Raw genomic sequence first — 24425 nt, 5'->3', positions numbered from 1 at the left:
AGAATAATGAGACAGTACTTGTTTACTTGCTATTACCTCCGATTTGGTAATAAATCTTGGTCATTCTCTATCATTAAGGCCATTGAATGGGTCTACACAGCAAAGACCTAGAGGACCAAAATCAGTGAATCATGAATCAGACCTTGGTGGCTGTACTTTAAATTTTAATAGATTATTAACATGACCCCACTCTACATCCCTATAAAGTTATACCAGAATTCATTCAAAACTTTTGTGTTTACAGACAGAATGACACGCAAATGCTACCGAAAGTATCAGCTTGGGGAAGGTAACAAAATAAAATAAATAAACCTGCCAACAGACATGACAAAAGGAGTACAAGGAGATTCAAAGTGACGCAAAACGACCAGTAGTCAAAAAAACACACAGTACACAGTTGGAGACACAAATCACTGTGACAGACTGGCAGCTGATCAATCATTGATGTCATTGCTTCAGGTAAAACAGCAAAAATTCTCAGTTTTTCAAACTTTGCATTTTTCATGGGAAGAAAGCAGCTTTAAATTTTTTGATTTCTTTCTAGTTTAAAAAGTGCTTTGTTAATATGTCTGCATGATATTTATATATGTATATTTTATATAATAAGCTGTCTATTACAAATAAAATTTATTGTTGGTTGCAACCATATATGTCCACTAAGATCAGAGAATACAGCCATGTCTGTTAACTAAATTCTTTTTGTATTTTGACCAGTACCGACCCTCTCCTGATACCGCACATTGAAATCCAATAAGCTGTTAGATTCTTAGGAACATGCAGGCACCTTTTTGGTAACTGTGTCTTTTGAAATGGCACATAGTTACCATGAGGTCAAATAGGTAGCCTGAACTCATTAATTAGATGCAGACTGAACACTGTTGGCCCCTTAAAGGGAAAAGTACCAGATGCATACTGTGTGTGATATATCTGATAACAGTATTGGGAATGGAAAAATGTTTGGGTTATCATGATTACAGTCCATCTAGTGGCCGTAGGAAGCAAAGCAGCTCAGACGTTACTCATTATATGTGGATGGGATAGCTAGCAATTAGTGTTTCTGTACATGTCATACTTTCCATACATTACAAGACATTGCAATGTATCCTTATATATATTATATATATCCTTTATTAAACAGAATGAAACATAACGAAGGCTCTGCTGCAGTTATTTTAACTCTCCGCCTTTGTTCAGATTTCAAAGTACACATATACACACACACAGTTTTTTTTCCCTCTCTGTGAAAAACCAGACCTCTCGCAGCCTTCCCCTCATGCTTCAGCGTTAGATTCTACCACCTCCCAGCCCCCACCTCCCCACAACCCTTCTGGCTGCCTCCTCCTCTTCCTCCAACTCCAAAGTCCCTCATCCTCCCTTCCCTCCCCCCAGTGGCCTGTTGCCATGGAAGCTGATTGGAAGGATCACTCTGTCTCTCCCGCACATTACCACTCTATCCTTGCCAGGAGAAAATAGGGCAATTCAGGACACAAAACCAAAAGAAATATTCGTCTGGAACAACCAGTGCAGGTCATGTATTAGTTTCTGACATAAATATATTAAAAAAATGACACCTTATTATTATTAGCTTTAACTTTCTAAAACATGCACATTAATTCATGCAAAGCATTTGATACATATTGTAATGTGTGTGTTGCACTTTTGGTTTAAAACAAGAAACTATACAAAAAACAACCTGACTGATGTCAAACTGCCACACTTTTTAATCACGCTTTAAACTAATTATCAGAATGGCTCGTGGTGAGAGATAATCAGCTATTCGATCACATAATGCAGTGCAATTATCTTCCAACTGACAGATCATTTTATTCATTCATGTTTACGATTTTTGCACACCTTCCTTAAATGCGCTCATTAAAATTCATCCATAATTATCATCCAGGTCATAATATTGCAAAGCTAATTTAAAGAATAGGTTTCTGTATGAATCCATACTGTTTCCCCTTCGACTGATGAAACAGAATCATTTTAACTCGCTCCCTGGCTGTGTGCTCAAACTCAAGGCTGAGGCTCTAGCTTTATTCCTGATATTTTTCCATTCAAAGTCTGGCATTGCTATAGCAACTATGTTTAGGGACTTGTGGGGTAGGGGTTGGGTAGTTAATCATATTTTTCAAAAGCAACTGGCATGTATTATAATGTGAATTTTCCAAAGCACTATGTAAGGTACAATATAAACTGGTTTAAAAAGGCAATGGTGTGAAATTTCTACTTACTAATTGAGTGAATTTACTCATGGGTTGAATATATCCATACTGAGAGACTGTGTAAAGGGATGTTTGCTAAACAGCTGCAATTTGCTGGATAATTGCTAACATGGTAGGCAGTCACAGTAGCACTAGTCAACAAAAAAAAAACCCTTTCAGTTTTCTCCTCTGTACTCTGCCCAGGCATTTTGTGCTCGTGCATGATTTCCTCGGATAAAGTGAGAATAAACTATATAGTTAGCAGTTACAGTTAACAGGTTCACTAACAATGGAGGTTTATCTATTAGACATTTCAACTTAACAATTGTTTGTAAATCATTTGCCAACACCTAATCTATCCAGCTTTCATGCACCACCCTTCGCTCACTTGTGAACAAGAAAACTGGGGGCAGCAACTCGTCCCTGACCTGAAAGAAGTACTGAGAACCATCCATCTGTCCATCTGTCCATCTGTCCATCCATCCTTCCATCCATCCATCTTCTTCCGCTTATTCGGGACCGGGTCGTGGGGGCAGCAGTCTAAGCAGAGAAGCCCAGACCTCCCTCTCCCCAGCCACCTCCTCCAGCTTGTCCGAGGGAACACCAAGGCGTTCCCAGGCCAGCTGAGAGATATAATCTCTCCAGCGTGTCCTGGGTCTGCCCCGGAGCCTCCTCCCAGTGGGACATACCAGGAACACCTCACCCAAGAGGCGCCCAGGAGGCATCCTTGTCAGATGCCCAAACTGCACCAGTTAGCGGGCTCCATTAGCATCATGGAGGTGCTAACTCCTGCTACCCTACACTTGGCTGCATACTACTATCTGTAGGTCACTGCCTGATGAACCTAAAGAACCACATCATCTGTAAAAAGGGAAACTAAGGCCAACAAAGCAGAGCCATTTTCCTACACCTAGAAATTCTGTACATAAAAACTATGAAAACTATTGTTTAAAAGGCAGTGCTGGCAGACTCATACTTCAACTGGCAGTACTTACTAAGCTTTCACCACAGTGACAGAACGGTTTGTAACAACAGGCCAGATACCTCATATTCTCAAAAATCCTCTAAAAGAAACCACAAGGAATTCAGTCAAATGCCCCCTTCAAGATCACAAATCATATGCTGGCTGGTTGGGCAAACCCCACGCACCCTCGAATATCCGCAACAGGATAAAGAACCAGTCACCTGTTCTGCCACCAGTTTGAAAACTGCATTGTTCAACTAAATTCGAGAACTTACATATGGACTCTCCTCACTAATATCCAGGAAGATTCCTTATTAGGGCAGCTGAGGAGTGTGAGCCCTTTCAATGTGAACACACCCTATGGCCTTTCCTAAAAAGGGGAACCACATTTACTCAAGCCTGCTAATCCAGAGTCCCCGACCCAAACCCCTATGCAGAGATGTGTCAACCAAGACAGTCCTAAAACATTTAGAGTTTTAAGGAAATCTGTGCACATCTGAGCTAACAAGGAGCTATTTTCCGTTAACAGTGACTGTATTCCAGTGATGTCCTAGTCTTTCCCCTAATTAAGAGAGTCTGCTTCTTTTACAGAAGTTGTGACAGTGAGATACTGACACACCTTCCACCGTCTGATTAATGACTCAGCTGAAGCCAGCAGTACCCATCCCCATTTTATATACAGTAGTTTGAGCAGAGCACTGCTTTTCCCCTCTGATTCACCTGACAAGTTGCCAAAATTGCTCTGAGGCCCAAAGTCTGTAATTATAATGTAAGAAGGGGAGGTTATGATACTCCAATACAGCCCACACCTCTGGTAATCAGTTGTGTTCCCTTTCCCCTAAAATACCCTAAAGATACCTGCATATAAATTACATAAACACGCTCAAAGTAGAATTTTGTGTCTCCTTTTTGAAAAAAGGGTACAGTATCAAATACAGTATAATATGTTTCTACGTTCCTCTAAAACTAGCTATTGTCAGCTTTTTGTAGTACCTACTAGTACTTAATTAATAAAAATTACAACCTAAATTTTAGAACAACAACATGACTCCAAGATTCCTCACAGTCTTACTGGAAGCCAAGGAAATGCTATCCAGTGTATCCTATTAGACACCCTTTTGTTGAAAGATTTTTCGAGTATAATAGTCTTTGTTTTATCTAAATTTAGAAGCAGCAAATTAGAGGTCATCCAAGCCTTAACATGTTTAAGACACTTCTGTAGTTTAACCAGTTGGTCTGTGGCATCTGGCTTCATAAATAGATAAAGCTGTGTATCTTCTGCAAATGCTACCGCTTCTAATAATACTGAATAATGTAAATAGAACTGGTCTTAGCACAGAACCCTGTGGAACGCCATAATTAGCCTTAGTGTGTGACTAAGACTCCCCACTTACATGTGCAAACTGGATATTTATATGATTCAAACCACTGCAGTACAATGACTTTGAGAGATACACTGAGGTCTAACAGAACAAGAACAGAGATCAGTCCACTGTTGTCCATAAGATTATCCCTAACCTTTATGAGTGTGTTCTCTGTACACTGTTGTTCCAATGCTCACGATACTTTTAGCATGGTAAAAATGTTATTTCCATCAACAATTTAGTTTGTTAGTGACAGAAAGATACATTATATGCTATATATATTACCATGTCAACTAAAATGACATTATTTTAAAAGTCAAAGTCTCATTGAAATCAACATCTCTTTCAAAAATCTTGTTTTTCCTCTTAAATCCTCAGATCTCGTTATCATATTGTAAGTCAAATGGGCTTTAGAAACAAAAACAAGAAATGACACAAAGCAAAACGCACATCGCATTTTCATTCTAACTACTCCAGCAAATGTATAAATTTCAGATAGTAGTTAGCCAACCTGATATCACCTTGTGCAGTAGCAGCAAAATTTAATGCATATACTTTTACTTCAAAAATTCTGCTGAAGAATGGAAATAGGAGGTAGTTCACATAGCACAACCTCCATGTTCAACCCCCACTCCATCACACCCACCACCACATCTACTACTCCTCCTTTCTCTCTGTGATCTCATAGGGCTTGCTTCACCTCAGTCAAGCTCCAGTGCTTCCAGCCGGCAGCAGCACCAAGCTAACAAGTATTTGTGAGGAGAGAGAAAGAAAGAGAGAGAGGGTGAAAGGGAGGGAGAGAGAGGAAAGGGGTGAGCAGAAGCAGAAGAGAATCAGGCAGTGAGGGACCTCAGAGTATGAGCATATAGAATGAATGCGGAAAGAAAGAAGGCATAAGATAGCGATAGAAACAGAGGTGCTCAGTGCTGCACAATAGTGCCAGAAGCTGCTTTAAAAAAAGAAAGAGAGAGAGCTGGCATCATGGCAACGCTCACTGCATCATCACGACACATGGGGATGTTTGGCTGCTGCTGGTGAATACTGTGTGATGCAGAGGAGAGAGTCAAATAGGACTTCCTGGAAACCAAAGGCAAGCTAAGGAAACAGGTCAGTGACAGTCATAGAGACTCACAAAAAGCCTTTATAGTATCAAACAACACGGGCTCTGTGAGTTTTCACATTACAGGATAATGCTGATTTACAATTGTCAATAAGAATTCCCATGCCAGGGACTGGGATGTGGACATGTATGGAGAGTGGGAGGATGCGCTTACATGCAGATGTTTGAGCAGGCTTTTAGATGTGTGTGCATGTGTGTGTGTGTGTGTATACTCTGTCAGATCTCAACGACAGATGTTAAGGTGAAAGAAAAACCTTCTGTGGTATCAAATATACAGAAACATGTCACGGTGTCTTCTATTACAAATCTTTGATTTCATTGTTCTTTCTGAAAGTAAGAGGACAGAAGCATACGTGGGAGCCTGGAGATGGAAATTGGAACATTTTATGATACCAAGAGGGAAGAGAATGGTGGGGAATGACGGAATACAGGAGAAGTCACAGAAAACAAAAACTGAATAGCAGCAGGTTGTAAGGGAAGGGAGACAATGCCTGTCAGCAAGGGAAAGCTTGGCCTAGCATTAAGCTATGTCGTATATGATGGAATCCAGCATCAGTCCAAGCAGTCAGCTCAACAATCTTTATGAATTTCAAATGTAACCATCAACTGTCAAAAGACACCCCTCTCCTGATTAGCTGTGCTTCCAGTATGTGGGGGAGAACTCATAGTGTGTAAAATAACCTCTTATCTCCCTCGAGAGTTGGTGTACTTTCAATTTCCTATAGAATCAACCAGTATGAAAAGAAATATCAGTTCATTAAAATTTTAATGAGCTCAACACATCATCTGTGAAAAATTCTCCCCATTTTTGAGGTATCACAGAATTTGGCAAGGTCACTGGAAAACACCCAGTGGTGGGGAGACAGTTTCTGCATAAGGCAGCCAAATAACTAGACTGGATTTCTTGAAAAAAAAAAAATTTAATGAGCCCAGCTTAGCAGGTTTAAAATGTAGGTTTTACATTGGTGAAATCTAAAATCGTTGTTCCTTGCTTTGTTTATTTACATGTTCAGTACAACATTTTGTATTATGTTCTTTATAATTAAGCAGTACTGTGTCCATTTCATAGTGTCAAAGATAACACAGATCCAAGACATCTGTCACTGTCAATGAATGGAAAAGACGGGGATTTATATCACCCTTTTCTGGTTTTATACTTCAATGTGCATTTACCTTTTTAACTCATATTCATGCAGTACTTTTAATGTATATAATGTAATGCATGCCCACACCTACAGCCAAATAGAGCAAGGCACTATTTATGCAACACATAACTAATGCACTACCATGCTGCCTACTATCTCATTGGACAAGAAGTTCTCGTCTTCTTGGTTTGTTGAGGAAAGTATTCTTTTGTCCAAAATAAGTCAAACATGAATGAATGGTGCTACCTGACCTGGTTTGAACATGGCCATTGGAAAGAAAGGATTCAACTTGTTAAAACAAAACAAAACAAAACAAAAAGAAATCGGCTAAGTGGCTCCAATTTTCCAGCATTATTATGAACATAGAATAGAATAGAATAGAATAGAATTCAACTTTATTGTCATTGCACATGCACAGGTACAGGGCAACGAAATGCAGTTTGCATCCATCCAGAAGTGCTTTAGTGATATAGATATATTACAATATATATTAGCAATAATATAGATATGTGAGTATATTACAGAAATGGGTCTATTATGGTATGTTATAATGTACACGGTATGAAGTATGTTGTGAATATTCTATAACTATAAGTATGTACAGGCTGTAGTGAGTACAAGCTATGTACAGGATATGAACAGGATATAAATATGAAAAACTATACAGAATATGAAATAAATAACTTTACAGAATCTGGGATATACAGCTATACAGAAATGGGAACTATGCAAGTTCCCATTTCCCATATGCAACATGGTGATGGACCTGTTCTGTATGATGACCTCCGCTTGTCAAGAAAACCTAACATGCTTGTAAACATAACTCATCAAAGCTTTGTTGAGATTTTTTGGTGCAACGATAATCCACTTGTACTGAAATACTGAAGTATCATTATGCTCTCTCACTGCTGCCTTTAGTCCCATTAGCCTTCATCACTAAATGCGTGACAGTTGTGGCTCAGTTAATCCAAGCCATCCAAAATGGTAAAATTTAGTAACATAGATCATAGATCATCTCTTTACAGTGAGCTGTAAATTCTAATTAGTTGACATTACTAAAAAGAAACATCCAAGCTGACTGCCTTAAAAACAAGCTGAATAAATGTAAGTTTTTCTATGAGAGGATTTTATTTTTGTAGTTTCAAGTTTAAGTAACAAAATTTAAACTCCACAGAATACTTAGTATTTCATACATATTGCACAGGGGATCCCGATGGCAGAAAACACATTTTGTCTGTTTACAAAGAAGCAATTATAAATAAATAAAGTAAACATAAGAAAGAGATGACCAGTTACTAGCCAACTGTTCATAGTAACTGTATTTGAAAAAACTGTAGGTAGAGAGCGAGGTAAATTTGATCAGTCTAGATGTCATAATCGTTCAATGATGAAGATACATGAAGTCGACTAATTTTGTGCCCTGGCTTTACAAGAAGAAAATAAATAAATTATATTAAAAAGCAAATATGAGAAGAAATTGTTTTTTCATCACAATAAATGAGTCACATTTGACATGTAGAACTGCACTGTGAACAAACAGATTATGACATTCTGAAACGTTCAAAGTTATAGCACAAATGAGCTCTCAAAGAAATAAAAAACCCTCCATACTTGACAATATATTTATTAGTTACTCACTGGAGAAGGAAAATTCACAGGTTTTTTGTAACAGTCCACCAGTCCTGTCGAAATACTAATAGCAACTTAGGTTTTACAGAAGTTATAGTTTGCAGTTTTTTAATGAAAGGACTCCATGAAAACAAGTTTGCTTGTGTGTTTGAAAATACAAATAATTTCCATGTCCAGTACAAATTAAATTGATGTCTTCTATAAATTTAAATGTGCTTTGCTCAGGTCTAACCAGTTGGAGGAACCACAGGATGAGTGGGATCCTGAAGAGGAAGCTTGATGATGACCCCGCCCCTTATTTGTCAGTGCAAGGGTCTGATGATGATGAGGTATCCTGCAGTGACAGTGGTAACAGCAGTGACAGCCTCAACCATTCTGTCCCCTCCAGCTTGCTGGATGGTAAGACATCACTACCACATAACTTCTGTTTTGTGTTCATTTAACAAAGTGAAATTGCTGTTGTGATCTGCAATTTGCTGACTCCTTTAATCCTCTACTTTAAACCTAATATATGTGGTGACAATTTGATTTATGAGTAAAGAAAACAATGTTTTATCTCAACTGGTTTGTGTCCTCTTTACCATTTTATGTTTAAACTGGGAGTCATATACTTTCATCTGGTGTGGAGTCCCGCAAGGATCAAGTTTGGGACCACTTTTTCTTATGTTCACTCCAGCATATAACCACAAAAGTATAAGTAGTTTTGTTGCTACATCAAGGTTGTCTTACTTAATGTTACAAAAATAGAAAAAGAAACAAAGGGGAATAAAGGCAATTAGTGTGTATAGCCTGGTCAGTATGGCTTTTTCTGTATTTGTTATACTGTTACATTACACTTTAATATGCCCTTGTTTAAAGCCTACAGTCACATAATAAGATATTTAAACTCTGTTTAAAGCTTTAGTCATGGAAACTTGTTGGCAAAAGTTATGCTTTAACTAGCATTTAGTAGCGCCTCTATCAACAAATCTTTTGGAGTTTTTTGGTTTGTTTTTTGATTTAGTAACTGTCAACCCTCTCGGTTTTAATCTTAGCCTCCATCCAGCAGCAGTCAAAGCGACTACGAGGTCATAATGTGCACTTTGAAAGCGTCACAGTCTACTATTTCAACCGGCGGCAGGGTTTTACCAGTGTACCCACACAGGGAGGCAGCACCCTGGGGATGTCACCACATCACAGTGGGGTGAGGCAATTCACTCTCAGGGAGTTTGCCATGGAACAGAAACGGAGCCACCGGAAGATGTTGAGGGACCATCTGAAAGAGGAGAAACTTAATGCCATCAAACTCAAAGTCAGTACAAGGAGTCGATGAATCTTTATTTATCCCAGGGGTTATAATTTCTGATATCCATGGTTCAGTCTTAATTTGTTTGTTTCTATTTGTTTTCCTATCCTCCAGCTGACCAAGAATGGTACTGTGTCATCTTTGGAAGCAGATACACTCACAATCGATGACATTTCTGAAGATGACCTGGATGTGGACAACACAGAGGTGGACGATTACTTTTTCCTCCAGCCTCTGACTACTAGAAGGCGCCGTACTCTTCTCCGTGCCTCTGGTGTCCGTCGCATTGATGTGGAAGAGAAGCATGAATTGCGTGCCCTGCGCATGTCCCGGGAGGAGTGTGGGTGTCGCTGCCAGGGAATATGTGATCCTGAGACCTGTGCTTGCAGCCTGGCCGGCATTAAGTGCCAGGTAAATGGAACTGTGGTGAGGCCCAGCTATAATACTAAAATGTTGTCAATGTCTGTCTGTGCAGTAAAATGTTAAATTTGGCTATTTTCATTGCATAAGTTGGCATACAAGTTTCCACCCATCCATCAGTTTTCCAGTTTAGAGTCCTGGTGTCTATCCCAAAAACCGTGAGAGGCAGGGTACAGACTCTAGAACAAGTCTGTAACCATTTTCAAATTTCACAAGTTACTTATTTAAGCAGTTATTTTTAAGAATTATTTGAAAAACGGTCTCTGGTGCCATTTCATTGCCATTTATACCTGCATTTGTAATGGTGGATTAACAGTTGTTATTCTAAGGAGGGAAACCCTCCAAAAAACGGACGGAGCAGTGGAGCAGCCAAGGGAATAGAACTATATAAAAACTGTATCACTAAAATATAATTTATTTTACAAAAACAGTTAAAATTTTAAAATGAATTAAAACAACCGTGGCCAGGGAGAACACACAATAAAAACTAATAAAACATAAGCATTAAAAGTCCAGTGTCGTCAGCCACAACGTTAAAATCCAGGAAATCGGAGCGGGGCAAGGAAAAGCCCGGCGGCGTCACCAGCCGTTCCCGTCTGTCTCTCCACTCCAGAATACTAGAAGAGAGGAGCAGCGACAGTCACCGTTCTTTCTAGTGAGCCGGGTTACTGCAGCACGTGGGACTTACACCGGAAATGGGCATAGCTCCTAACTCTGCCCGCCGCTTTTCTGTGTCACGCCAGCACTGTGGTCTTGCCGTGGGAGGTAGGGCGCTGTCTCGCTGCCAACTAATTCCCCACCATAGCATCCTCTGGCATCCAGCTATTCCAACAGCAGCACAGCTCCCTCTGCCTCTCACGCACTAGCCATTGTATGCCCTCGCCACGTACTGCACACCAACCCACACCAACCTGCACCAACGCCGCCTGCCACCATCCACTCCGCCATCTCTCCTGCTCTGTCTCTCATGCCTCCTCTCTGTGGTCTGCCAGGCCCTCTTATTCACCTCTGTGCCCTCCCAGATGCATCCAATTAGTGATTAGAAGTGGGCAGAGTCTCACCGGGACAAGTTAATATATACAATAAAAACATGCAATAAAACCATAAGAATAAAACACTCCACATAGAAACACAGTAAAACACAGCAAACATGCAAAGCAAAACAACTTCAAAACAAAGTCCTCCCCTGGATGACACATTCTTTCAGATCACTTTCAGCTAGTCGTGTAGAAGTCAAAGTGTAAGAAGTCCCTTGTTCCCTTGGTTCATGTTTTCAGTGAACACTCTTCTGATGAGTTTGTGGTTGCAAGTTGCTGATTTCAAGTCTTACTGAATAGAACTAGATATTTATTTTCTACATGATGTTTTTATTTGTGTCCTGAAGAAAAATAAAGTTATGCTTTAGCAACAGCTAACTCTATGCATCGCTAAAGTATGAGTGTGCATTGTCCACCGTTTCACTGTCACATCCACCCCACATTTGTAACATCACATAATAAAAAACTGAGATGATGCTGATCAAAATGCTTTAGGCTACAAAACTGGGACCAGTGGCAGAGAGCTGTCACATGTCCATCTTTTATGTACAGTCTGTGCATGCTCAGATGGACGTTTTAAAGCCCCATCCTTCTGATTCTTAGAACATCAGGAATGTTATTTTGTGTTATGCATTACTGAATTCATACAAAAAGATCTGGAGCTTTAGGCATGATAGTCTTTTTTTCAGACACATAAAAGTAAATCTTGAGTGATTAAGGTGTTCTGGCTTCACAAAGTTTGGCTGCACGCTCTTGTTTAATGATATTAATAACACTCTGAGTAGAATCTGCTGTTTCTCTTCATGCATGATCAGCTTTGATTGGCAGCTCACTTTAATTTGCTTGTGTTCTGCACTGTGTATCACTCTGTCTGTAGGTGGATCGCATGTCCTTCCCTTGTGGTTGCACCAAGGAAGGCTGCAGCAACACCACGGGACGCCTGGAGTTCAACCCGGTCCGGGTGCGCACCCACTTCCTGCACACTATCATGAAGCTGGAGCTGGAGAAGAGCCGCGAGGAGCACTATCAGCAGCCAGAGCAGCTTGTAACCAATGGCAACAGTTACCACGGAGACTCCACCTTGGTCCAGCAGCAGCAGCAGCAGCCAAACCTGCAGTTTCCACTGATGAGCAGCACGCAGCACATTCACATCATGCAGCTTCAGAACACAGGTGACACTGAGTCACATCTGGATGAGGAAGAAGAGGAAGAAGAGGCGGAGGAGGGAGAAGAGGAAGAAGATGACGACGAGGAAGAAGAAGATGAAGCTTATGATGAAGATGGCAGCAGTGTTTGCAGTGGGCTGTCGGACTGCAGCACACACAGCTTGGAAACAATTGACCCTGAGGAGGGAGAAGAAGATGAGGAGGATGAGGATGAGGAAGATGATGAGGAAGAAGAGGAGGAGGAGGAGGAAGAAGAAGAAGGAGATGAAGACGATGAGGAGGAAGAGTGGGATTGTTCACTACATGGAACAAATCCTGCACCCTACTCTGTTCCACTTCCTTCTGTGATGAGTTACTCTAACAGCACACTCATGAACCTCAGTAACCTCTTCCACACCACTCCACCCATGCAGCACTATCAAAGAAACAGCTCTGTGAGCGACACGCCTGCTTTCCACAGTGAAAATGTCAGCAGCACACCCACGCTCCCCACAGTAGAGTCTGCATTAGAACTAAACACAGAACTCCACTGCCAAACAGAGCAGCACAGCACTCCTCGCCATTTCTCGGAGTCCCTGCCACTCCAAACTTGCTCACATGTAGAGACGCGTGATGCTAACACTGCCCCTGCTGGTGTACTTGATGAACAACCTCATTCAACAGACCTCCGGAACAATCCAGACTGTCATGACACTCAGGCTGAGCATCCTGCTGAGTCTGAGGAGCAGACAGGGGAGGAGAGAGCAGAGCCTGCACAGGAGGAAACAGGACCGCAGACACATGGTCAAATGACATCATCAAAGAGTGTCTGAAAAGAGAGATCAGTTAACATGTGGAAATATGCGGTCAAGAATTGAAGTTTGCTTTATTCATGATAAACGCACTTTCAAAGACAGAATGAGTCACGTATTTGACACAGAAAAAGACAGATAGATGGTACAGTGCTGTGAACATTTGTCTTCTTTACATTTTTCAGACATCAGTAAATAAACAATAAAGTTTAGAAATTATGATTTCAGTTATTAAGGGAAAAAAGGTATCCAGGTCTCTATTGTCAACAATAAGAAAGACAGTATTGCAAAGATAGCATCTGTGAGATAGTTCCAAAGAGAAAATCATCGCTAACCAAAGAGACATTGGAATTTGCCAATAAACATCTTGGTGAACCACATGATTGGTGATTTTTGGTGAAATACTCTGTGGGCTGACAAGACCAAAGTTGAAATTGTTGGAGGTTTGAGTCCTATTACATAAAAATAACACAGCATGTTATAGAAAGAACATCATACTAACTGACAAACATGGTACTGGTAGAGTGATGGTTTGGGCCTTCTTGCTGCTTCAGGACCTTGACAACTCCAAAAATCCTAAATATCTGGCCATCCGTTTGTGGCCTGAGGCTCACTCGGGTTATACTGCAGGACAAAGATCTAAAACACATCAGTAAAAACTCTGAATGGCTAAATAAAAATCCCCAAATGATGTTTTTGGAGTCGCCGAGGTGCTGAGGAGTGATTGAGGTGCTTTGGCATGAGCTTAAATGCTCAAAAAACCATTCACTGTTGCTGAATTCAAACAATTCTGCAAAGAAAAGCAAGTTTGAATTCATTCACAGCAATGTGAAAGACTCATTGCCAGTTAGTGCAAATGTGTGAGTGCAGTTCTTGCTGCAGAGGGCGGCACAACCAGTTTTTAGGTTTAGGACGCAATTATTTTTTCACATGGTACCAAGTAAGCTTGAATAGCTTTTTTTAATCCTAATAAATGAAATCATCATTTAAATAATTGAAATTTAATTTACTCAGCTTTTCTCTGTCTAATATTAAAATTTGTTTGATGAACTGAAACATGCAAGTGTGACAAAAATGCAAAGAACAAAAACCCCAGCGGCAACTAAAGAAATCAGGAAGAGAGCAAATACTCTTTTTTTCACAGCACTGTAAAATTTAAGTTCACGTTGTCTCTAAACTGTTCTAGGAACGTCAACTTGGACTAAAGAGTATAAAAATTTAGGAAAAAGTTCATCTTTATCACTCAGTCAATCAATCAATCAGTGTTTCTGTACCTGTAACTATATAGCATACAGTTTATGGCTTGTTGTACAGTCTTTGGTCATTACCGCATGTTGGTCATTCTGGTTGTGACTGGCATCTATGACAAGTCAAAATTAGATTTGGAGGTGCTTGTTTTGTTTTGGGGGTTTTTTGTGTTGTGCCACCATCTTATTGTTGATGGTAATGATTGTTCAATTCTGTCTGTATCGCATGTGATCGGCTTACCGAAGAAGTTTATCATCTGTCAAGTGAGAGACATGAAAGTTAATCTTCCCATGTTAGCATACCTAGAACAACTTGTAGGAGTGTTTGCAGCTTGCCAAAGGGCTGGGTATGGTCACAGGCACAAGCACATGTGACTTTGGACCAGGAAACTGTTTTACATCTCGTGACCGTTCACTTTCAGCTACTGTTTGGTCAGGCTTTTGCAGCTTTAAACATATATTAGAAAGCTTTGTTCTCTAAATTACCAAGACTACAGGTGCATATGCACACAACCACTAGTAGTGCATACTAACACAAGGCCATTCCTACCCTGATTGCCAGTATGATCGCTCTGTGCTGTGCCTGGGCATATTTAAGGTGGTACAGCTGTCCTTGAGTGTGGATGCTCTTAAAATTATGGGCGGACTTGCCATAGGCTCCATTGCCTTGTCTGTACAAGGCAATGGAGCCTATGGTAAGTCCGCCCATAATTTTAAGAGCTAAGATCCTAAAAAGCAAAACTATAGGCATGTGTTACATTGCAGGAAGGTCCCCTGCCACAGTTAGGACGAATTTTTTTTTATATTGAACCTTGAATTATTTATTCATTCTGTAGTTCAGCTTAACTTTACAAAGCTTTTTTGTGGTTTTCGTTAGAGATCTCAAGATTACTATAACAGTCAACCCTCACAACTCAAACAGCTACAGCAGGCATTTGTTTTGACTGTACAAAATAGTCAAAGACATGCCAACAGAGAGAAAATGAGCAAACAGCTTATCAGAAGACATGTAACATGGTCCGATATCTTCATTACCACCAACTCTGATTTGTATTTTGTGCTATTTTGCAAATGTTAGCATGCTAAGAAACCAAATGAAGATAACAAACATTACATAACCTAACTGCTAAACATCAGCATGTTAGCAGTGCTGACATGTTACCATGCTGATCTTAGTATTTTGTTCAAAGCACTGCTATACACTGCTAATATACTGTACATGTCTCACCCCTAAAACTATCACAAAATGTTCACCATTAAGTTAAGCTCTTAAAAGAGCATATATTTAGATTAGAGAATGGTCTGTCTGTGCATTACTTATTAGTTTACAGTGATAATTGTGAACATCAGTGATGAAACTACTTCTGCTTTTTTCCAGTGAGAATAATCAATACTGTCAAAAACTGGGGGCCACGTGTTCTGTATCTTCCTTTTTACACAATGCACATTTTCATGAAAGTGTGAATAAAATCAATTTTAACACCCACTGTAGTTTAAGAGTTCTTTATTAATTGTGCTCTGTCTTTTGTACACTCAAAAAGTTCATAAAATCAAATTTAAATTGTGTAATTATATAATGCTGCCAGCAGGTGGCATCTATTTATTTCACTTGCATGCTGCTGATATATCTGGACATGATCATGGGTGTTAGAATACTTTTTTTTTTACGTCATCAGTGTGTTCTTTTCTTCCTCAGTATAAACTGTGACATTGGTTTAGCCAAGAACCTTTGTTCCTTGTCAACGTGAAAAACACGAGGTGAACTAATTTCTTCTGCAGTGATAGCTGAAAAAAAGATCTGTAAAGTTAATCTGGACATTTAGATGTCAGCACACATCTGTGCTTTTCCATTTAGACAACAGTCTGACTAAGTGCTGTGTCATCATGCATGCAATTCGTTTTCTTTAATACACCCCACCAGTTCTTCCAGTGGACCTCTAGAGAGCAGTGGTGAGCTAGCAACACACTGACACCTTCTATGGGTGAGGCTGAGCTCAGACTGGAGAAAGAGGAAGTTCTGCATTATTGGCCAGCCTATTCATGTATAGAAATATTTTCATGGCTTGCTGCACACACAACACCTGCAGCAGGTGCTGTGTTAAGTTGAGGCTAAACAAACATTTGGCAGTCCTTCGTGATCCTCCGACAATGATGAGAACAGTACACTGGATCTGAGCTGGAACAAGACCACCATGTGACTTCTCCCATTTCTAATATAATTTAACGTGTGCTGAGGGTTGAAGGAGGGGGTGACTGCTTGTCTATTTGCCAGCAAGGTATTGTGGGTAAGCAAGCCCAGAGACTGCTGATCAATCACAGGCAAGGGAGCTGTGATGTTAGGTTGCTAGGCAACAGGCAGGGAGAAGCACAGAGCAGCAAAGCACTGGAGGGGTTGCTGGGTGGGGGTTGTCTCAGCTCTTCACCTCTTCTTCCTGTGGGTCCCAGCACAAGATTTTCCTTCTTATACACGTCTGTGTGGATCTTGTATTCAGTAGTACTTGATTCTGCATAATGTGGGGAAGACACTGTTGTGTGGTTGGGAATCACTATGCAAGCAATTCACAACAAAAGAGAGGCTGTTCATACACCAGAGATTTCAAGCGTTGGATCTTGATTAAGTCTGAATCAAAGCTACAGCTTTGGGGATTTAGACTGCATAAAAACTAGAAAATAAAAGCTTTACCCTAATTAATTTATTTGTTATTTTTAGCTAAAGGTTTAAAGTAACTACCAAAAAAATGTATGTAAGAGGTGAATAGAACACATCGATGAAGGAAGCCTATTGATATTAAAGAAGAAGTGAATGATACGATCAACTTCATAATTTTTATAAACTAGCAGTAACCCAGGCTTTCTGAACATCTCTCAAAGTTTTTCTTTGGGTATTTGCTGCTTTTTCACTCATTTTCAGTGCAGTCCTTGTATCTGCCCATCTTTAGAGCAAGCCCTTTTCGTTGCTATGTCACTTAACACTGACCTATGAATAATAGGTTCAAAGTGTGAACCAGTATTCTGTCTACGTATAACTGACAAACCAATTTTAGGCACTTTGTTAAATTTAATAGCAGCCTGTCATGAAAAACATGTAATTTGTTCCACTTTCTTTAGTTGAATCTACAAAAGAAATGCCAGAGATATCACAGTTTTGCACACATAAAATAGTTTTTTTTCACCAACAAGGTGATTCTCAAAGAGCTATTTGGCAAAACATTTGGCATAAATCAGAAGGTGTGTGATGCTGATAAAAACTGGGGAAAATGGACAAGTGGAGGACAAAAGAAAAAGTGGCAGGCCTAAAAAAAACAAACAAACTATCGACTACACATGAGTATCTAATAGTATCTGAAAGACGTGTCTTAAGTGAACCAGAGCCCAGAGAAGCCTAAGAGAATTCAACCTGTGCTGATGAATAAAGGTTGTCAAACTAAATAATCCTTCAAGCTCATTATAACTTGCTTACTTATTTCCAAAAATTGCTGTTTTACTAACCAAATATAAAGAAATGAGTGGTGGCAAACTACCATTGCACAATACTGTATTTAATAAGTGCTTTCTAAGACTTTAAAATGTGAACTGCTATGAGAATATTTTCAAGAGTCCCAGTTGTCTACATTCAACACAGATTACTTAAGCTGAAAACAGATAGTCACCTCAGCAGCAACGTCTCTATTTAAGCCTATTGAATATGCTGAGCCACTTAACTCTTTCCATCTTCATTCTAGCCTCCAAATGTGTTGTGCATGCAAAATATGCTTCCCAAAACAGGTTTTATTTTGAAAATCTAGGTGTTTACTTTTTAGTTGCCACATCTTTGGTTATAACAAAAAAAAAAGTCACTTGTCACATTTTGCAAATCGATACAGTCAGGTGTAACATGTACTTGAATCACATGAAAGATCCTGTTAAACCTGTAATGCAATCATACTTCAGGTTCAGATCACAGATCAAAGAGCTGATGGCACACACATATGAGCAAACTTTTAGACCCTGAAAGAAAAGACAAGGAAGGAAGTGGAGAAAATAAACAAGCATTTACAAAAAATATGTCCTTTATTCTTTTGGCTTTGAAATTATATTACCATATGAGCGGACAGTAGTCACTTCTGGCATGCAGTTCACTAAAACACTACAAGCGCAATGAAAGATGGCTACTGATTGTTTCATGGTTTGTATCTACAGATATGGGGACCATACATGTGTTTCATCATGTGTTACAGTCATAGACAATAAAAAAGATGGACATAGCTTCCTGGTCAGAAAAAATGAAGCCAATGTGGAAGTGCCTAAAAACCTGTATTCTATCTGAAGGCCACCAGATGACGATAGCTGCGGTTGCAAAAAACACTTCCTGTCCCGTGAAGGGCTCTTTCTTGAGCTCTGTAAACACTTTGTTGCTGAGTTCATTATCTTAGTCGCTCGATTTGGGTAAATAAAAATGAATTAATTTGTAAAACTTGCTCATACCATGTTTCAAAAAACCTCATCAGTTGAATTGTCAATTACCAGTCAGTAGCCAATGAGCAAGCAGTGTCATAGTCAGACCCACCCGTTTGTCATCACATCCAATTTCTTGCAACCAAGGCTGCAACAGTGGAAACGTTCATCTCAAAGCTTCAAATCGCAACTTTGGAAACTGTTGAGTTGATGTCACAGTAGTTACGTCCATCTTTTATATTGTCAAAGGTTACAGTGCAGAATGAAAAAAAAAACTCTTCTAGAAAAGTGTGAATCAACGTCAAAGACTGGAAAAATGCACTCATATCTACAGTGAAAATGTTATTTATAATCAATAGCATATAAGCAACCTGCAGACCCTAATGCACACAGACACACTCGCTCACATAAAGAGATAGATGCCTACATTCACGCAGTCCCATTCTTACATAGATAAACATATACAAATATACAGACACACTCGCCCTTTGTCTCGCACACACAAATGTGACCGTCACACATGGTATTACATAGCAGTGGGGATAAAAAGTGCTTCATCTTATACATCAAATGTGTGATGCATACTGTGAGCCCAAATATCTATAATATTTACAAACCAAACCACTACATTAAATCACACGCTCAATTTAAACATGAATGGCATACAAACATCTGTGATATTATAACCAACCTTTAATGTGATATATTGTAATGTTCTAGCTTGACAGCAGTTAGAAAGATCTTTTTAGAATATTTCATTACGTAAGGAGTTCTGGGAGGAAGTGGGGTGGAGGATAAAGGGAGGACGACAAACGTATGTGAAAGACACTGCGCTGTGAGACGAGCAGGTTTGAGTGTTATTCTCAGAGACGCGTTTTGCGAAAATGTGCTTATTTGCTTCACTGCCAGAGCCAGTGAGAAGATTATTACCACTCTTATATCTGTACATTAGCCAAATGTGACGCTTGAAGCTAATTAGCTTATTTAAACCATGGAAGTTTGTTAGGGGGATTTGTAGTCTTTATTATGGAAGGACAGTGCAGACGATAAGAGAGCAGAGGAAGAGGCAGAGCAAATGACCCAGGGCAGATTCAAACCCAAGTTTTTACATTAGCATTTTGGAGATAAATTATCTGAATTTCAAGAGTGGGACCACCCCTCCAAACACGCTCCTTTCGGGTCTTATCTATTTATGACTCTCCAGTTCTACAAGCTGTTCCTTCTTGTTTTTGTGCCTCACCCTTTTTTCCAAGTCTTTCACTTCTTCACATGGGGATCTGCCAGGCCTGGGAGTTGCCGCCAGTCCCCATCGAGGACTTCCCCAAACCGCAGCTCAATTCTTAATTAAGCCATTCGCCTTTATCTACTAAAAACGCTGCCAAACCTAAAATGAGGACGTGGGCCCAGCTAGTGAAACGACATATGGGGTTGGGATAGGAACTAACAGGTGTAGAGAATGTGTAGAGGAAAAGGGATAAAACCAGGACTTAACTTTATCATTTACTAATAAAGTAATATTATGGAGAGGTAAAAACAAAAACTAATGAACTGTGCTTAACTTAGCATGAAGACAGTAATCAGGGAGGTCAACAATGTCCAGTAACACTTTATATGAAGAGGTTTGCATAAAACTAAGATGACACCCATCGTGAACATGAGGGTTCCAACTGTTGTCATTTAGAATATTTTAATCCTAACCTGACTCTGACATTATTCCAGAAGCCTTTAACATTATCCAACATGAACCATTATAAAAACTATATTAAAGTATTCGTCGTGAAAAAACAGGGGGTAAAAAAAAAAGCTAATTAGCCTTATGTGCTAAATTGTCATATTTGATTAGGCTTGGGATTGGCAGCTGTGAAACCATTCATAATTGTGTCAATATGTTTCCTTGACCTCCAGTGGTAAACAAGGAACTGGACTGCCCATTAAACCCTAGTCTTGGACCAAAGACACCTAAAACAATGTTAACTTTGAATTAAAATAACATACGACCAAATAAAACAAATCGTTTTCCGTGCTCCCAACCAGTGTCAATTATTATTTCAGTGCCAATCCAAGACTAATGCACACCACCTCCAATACAGTTGTACCCAAAAATGCCAATCAGCACAAACTAGACAGGCACACTTGTTTAAACCACAGCAGTTAGCAGTTATAGCTTCATGAGTGAGAATAACTGATGGTGTATACATCATCATCTGGAACCTTTTTGCAGTGACTGTGCTCTGGCTTGATGGGACTATAGTTAAATTTACTAACAAAGACTTTATCAATTCCATACATGAATTTGTGTAAGGCTTCTGCTGCTATTTTATTAGTATGCTAAAATTACCTCAATTTTATATATACATACATTCTCAAACAAAAAATCTAGATGTTTGACACTTTTAGCCCGAGTCTGGCCTTCATGCTCAGTTCAGCTAACAATCCCTTGGCTCTAGCTTTATACTAAACAGATGGAAATGGGAGTGGTAGCAATTTTGTCATCAAACTCTCTATAAAAGAGCAATCAAGAGTATTTCCCAAGGAACAAGTTTCCTTTAATGCGTCTCATTCCTTTTCTTGCATACATTCAGCTTCTCTGTATTTGGAGACTTGTAATTTCTACTGAAATAGGAACAATACAGATTTCAACAATCAGTGATGGTACATCAGTAAATGCAATGTGTTTGTTCATTGCACTTTAGTGGCGTGTTCGTTATTTCAGCTTTGTATACCGTATGAACCAAGAGCATTCTGGCATTGACCCTGCATTGTACGAGTTTCAGGTGGTTGTTGTATTTTCCAGCATTGACTTAGTCTGCCCTTGGTGATTTTACAACAGTGAAAGCAGTGGACACATTCTCACGATAATGAAACAAAACAATGTAGAAAACATTCTTTCGCATTAAAAAACGAAACTGGAAACTGGAAAGGAAAATTCACAGAAGAATGTGGAGCAATTGTTAAGTGATACAGCGATTGTTAAATTCAAGACACTGGATTTATAGTAGTAGCAGCAGCACTAGCTACAGAAAACTTAACAGTACACTCAAGTGTGTCAGTAACAAAAACCAATAGGAGAATCACAAGCGTTTTGCAGAGAGGCTGTTCTGTTTCCCACTCAAACTCTGGCAGTGTCTGCTGGACAGTTTGTTTTCGTATTCCCCATATATTGACATAACCACATTCCCATTCCATGCCTACATGGCACAGACTCCTCATGTTGGAACAATCAACACAAATGTGAATCTATATATCCCCTATATATATAAGCTTTAAACAAAGTTCCCTCATGTCTCTGATGCATTCTTTTTTTGTTGTTGTTCCTTTTTAAGAAGTCTATTTCTTTCGGTCTTTCAAGTCTTTTGCTTTATTTTCTCTTTCCCTATTTTCTTTTTCGTATTTGTCCTTATCTGACTTTGTCACACTGTTATATGATGGCGGGGAGGCTGTGGAGGGGGTCATGTCCATTTTCTCTGACGTGGAGTTCTCATTGAACTTGCTGATGACCATCACATCCTTGTCAGGGTCATGCATGCCCTCTTTCAACTGCTCCTTGTAGAGGGCTGAGGCCTTCTTCATGGCCAGGCGGATCATGTAGCGCCGGAAGGCTCTCTGGATGATTATAGCAGACATTTCCTCCTGTTTGCGGCGCAACGTGGTGGTGATGGGCTCGTAAGACACCTTAGAGGGGTTGGAGGCCATAAAGCGGTCCTCCATCTGTCCGCGCAACATGTCCATTTCACCGCCTTCACCCAAAACTCTTTTAGTGAAGGCAAACAGAATATCGAGGCAGTGGATGCGCTCACCACTCACCATGGGCAGGTCCATGGAGATGAGCTGAATCATGTTAGGCTTGGGTATGCGTAGAGGTGGATCTAGAGCATCTGCAAAGTCAGAGAGTTTGCTGTACGCCACAAACTGCGTGGCATCAGGATCAAAGCGTTCCCACACTTCATAGAACATCTCAAAGTCATCCTCGCTCAGTGGCTCGGCACTCTCCTCAGTGGCCACGCTAAAGTTTTCCAGGATCACAGCAATGTACATGTTGACCACAATGAGAAAGCAGATGATGATGTAGCTGACAAAGAAGAAGATGCCTACTGATGGATTGCCACAATTGCCTTTGTAGGAGTTGCCTGGGTGCTCCAGCTGGCTCTCACAGTCAGGGTCCCTCTTGTTAAGTATGGGTGCCAGCAGGCCATCCCACCCAGCTGAGGTGGTAATCTGAAACAAACAGATCATACTGTTCCCAAAGGTCTCGAAATTGAACATGTCATCGATTCCTGCCTCCCGCTTGACATAAGCAAAGTTGGACATGCCAAAAATGGCATAGATAAACATAACAAGAAAGAGGAGGAGGCCAATGTTGAACAGGGCAGGGAGTGACATCATCAAGGCAAAGAGAAGCGTCCGGATGCCCTTGGCACCTTTGATAAGGCGGAGGATTCGGCCTATCCTGGCCAATCGTATCACTCGGAACAGTGTCGGGGACACAAAGTACTTCTCGATAACTTCAGATAAAAACATGCCTGCAAAGGAAAAAGAAGCCCCATTGGATTTTTTTGTGTTGATATAATTTTTATATTTTTTTAAACACCATCAAATGAAAAGAACTTTAGGACATCTCCTTACCTACAATCGAAAGGATCACCACCACAAAGTCAAAAATATTCCAGCCAATGGTGAAGTAATAGTGACGCAGTGAAATCATCTTGAGCACACACTCCCCAGTGAAGAGCACAATAAAGACCAGATTAATCCAGTACAGGATATGGTCCATCTCTTTCGTCTGGGCATCCGTCTCTACCATCATGGTCACCATGTTAAGGCAGATGAGGATCATGATCACGATGTCAAAGGCCTGCTTTGTGATGAAGTCAAAGACACAGCCTTGAAACGCATTCTGAAAAAAAAGAGAGACAAGGAATGAAAACAAATGAGTCATTTCACTCTGCTTGGAGTTGATTAGAAAGACCTAGGAGTCCGAGTCTCACTGTTGGTCGAGGTATAGGTTTCTGCGGCTTCTTGGACCCCAGCTTCTTCATGGCGTTGTAGTATTTCTTCTGTTCTTCAGTCATGAAGATGTCCTGACCTCCCAAGTAAAGAGAGCAAAAACTTGGTTATAACCACATACTTTGAAAAAACAAAACAAAACAAAAACCCAAAATGAATCTGGTTTTAATTTTCAGATTTTTTAAAATCAGCATTCTAGTTGTTATTATTTTGGAAATTTAGCTCATTTGTGTTTTGTTTGATGATTATATTATATTTATATATTTCCTTGTTTATTGTTGCGATTCCATTTTCTGTTACATTTTGTACATCATTTTACTCTTTCCTAAAGGCTTTAAATTTCAGCCAAAAAATTACTACACTCTATTAATCAAAGATATAGATTTCCCTCTCGGCATCATACACACTATACACATCCCACTCTCATTGCTGCTCACTGATTGCATACATATCTCAGGGGGTGGCTGGTGTCAGCACGGAACAACCATCTGTGTGATGCTTTGGAGCCACTGTACCACACCAGCCGATAACATGTCTCAGTCAGTCAAATCAGACCGGCCATCATGCAGAAACTGTCAATGTAGACCCATCCCCTCCCCGTCCTCTCCATCATAA

At 40.0% G+C, this 24425-nt stretch overlaps 2 protein-coding genes across 8 annotated transcripts in view; one reads left to right on the top strand and one right to left on the bottom strand.

Annotated features, from left to right (window-relative positions):
- Positions 1-5309: 5309 nt before the first annotated feature.
- LOC147302249 (uncharacterized) lies at positions 5310-15852 on the top strand. 3 transcript variants are annotated; one of them, XM_086283801.1, is made up of 5 exons: positions 5310-5639; positions 8652-8825; positions 9461-9717; positions 9826-10122; positions 12046-15852. In XM_086283801.1, exons 2-5 carry the CDS (start codon positions 8678-8680, stop codon positions 13144-13146), a joined length of 1803 nt encoding a protein of 600 aa, XP_086139927.1. In that variant the 5' UTR covers positions 5310-5639; positions 8652-8677; the 3' UTR covers positions 13147-15852. The 3 variants fall into 3 exon arrangements, with proteins under 3 accessions (XP_086139927.1, XP_086139926.1, XP_086139925.1); XM_086283800.1 differs by having other exon boundaries at positions 9826-10137; XM_086283799.1 differs by lacking the exon at positions 5310-5639 and having other exon boundaries at positions 8618-8825; positions 9826-10137.
- A 2247-nt stretch (positions 15853-18099) lies between these two features.
- Positions 18100-24425, bottom strand: part of LOC147302248 (sodium channel protein type 2 subunit alpha-like) — a 42586-nt gene continuing 36260 nt past the window's right edge. For 3 of the 5 annotated variants that reach the window (XM_086282861.1, XM_086282860.1, XM_086282859.1), the window contains 3 exons: positions 23792-23896; positions 23430-23700; positions 18100-23326 (listed from right to left, as the gene is read on the bottom strand). In XM_086282861.1, coding sequence (XP_086138987.1) covers positions 22134-23326; positions 23430-23700; positions 23792-23896 — 1569 coding nt within the window. In that variant the 3' untranslated portion in view covers positions 18100-22133. The remainder of the gene's footprint in view (positions 23327-23429; positions 23701-23791; positions 23897-24425) is intronic. The other 2 variants (XM_086282858.1, XM_086282857.1) reach the window with 1 other exon arrangement.

The sequence above is a fragment of the Aulonocara sp. 'chitande type north' Nkhata Bay genome, linkage group LG23 (assembly GCF_057382095.1).
Source record: "Aulonocara sp. 'chitande type north' Nkhata Bay isolate Kocher_YH1m ecotype deep benthic linkage group LG23, A_spYH_male_GT1.1, whole genome shotgun sequence".
NCBI classification, from domain to species: domain Eukaryota; kingdom Metazoa; phylum Chordata; class Actinopteri; order Cichliformes; family Cichlidae; genus Aulonocara; species Aulonocara sp. 'chitande type north' Nkhata Bay.
The sequence above is the reverse complement of the archived record's forward strand: the minus strand, read 5'-3'. Positions and strand labels throughout refer to the sequence as shown.

Excerpts from the sequence above, each read along its gene's own strand:
- LOC147302249 (XM_086283799.1), top strand. The coding sequence starts at position 8,618 with ATGTCTTCTATAAATTTAAATGTGCTTTGCTCAGGTCTAACCAGTTGG. Across the intron at positions 8,826-9,460 it reads CCCCTCCAGCTTGCTGGATG|CCTCCATCCAGCAGCAGTCA; the intron begins GTAAGACATCAC and ends TTTTAATCTTAG. Across the intron at positions 10,138-12,045 it reads GCCAGGTAAATGGAACTGTG|GTGGATCGCATGTCCTTCCC; the intron begins GTGAGGCCCAGC and ends CTCTGTCTGTAG.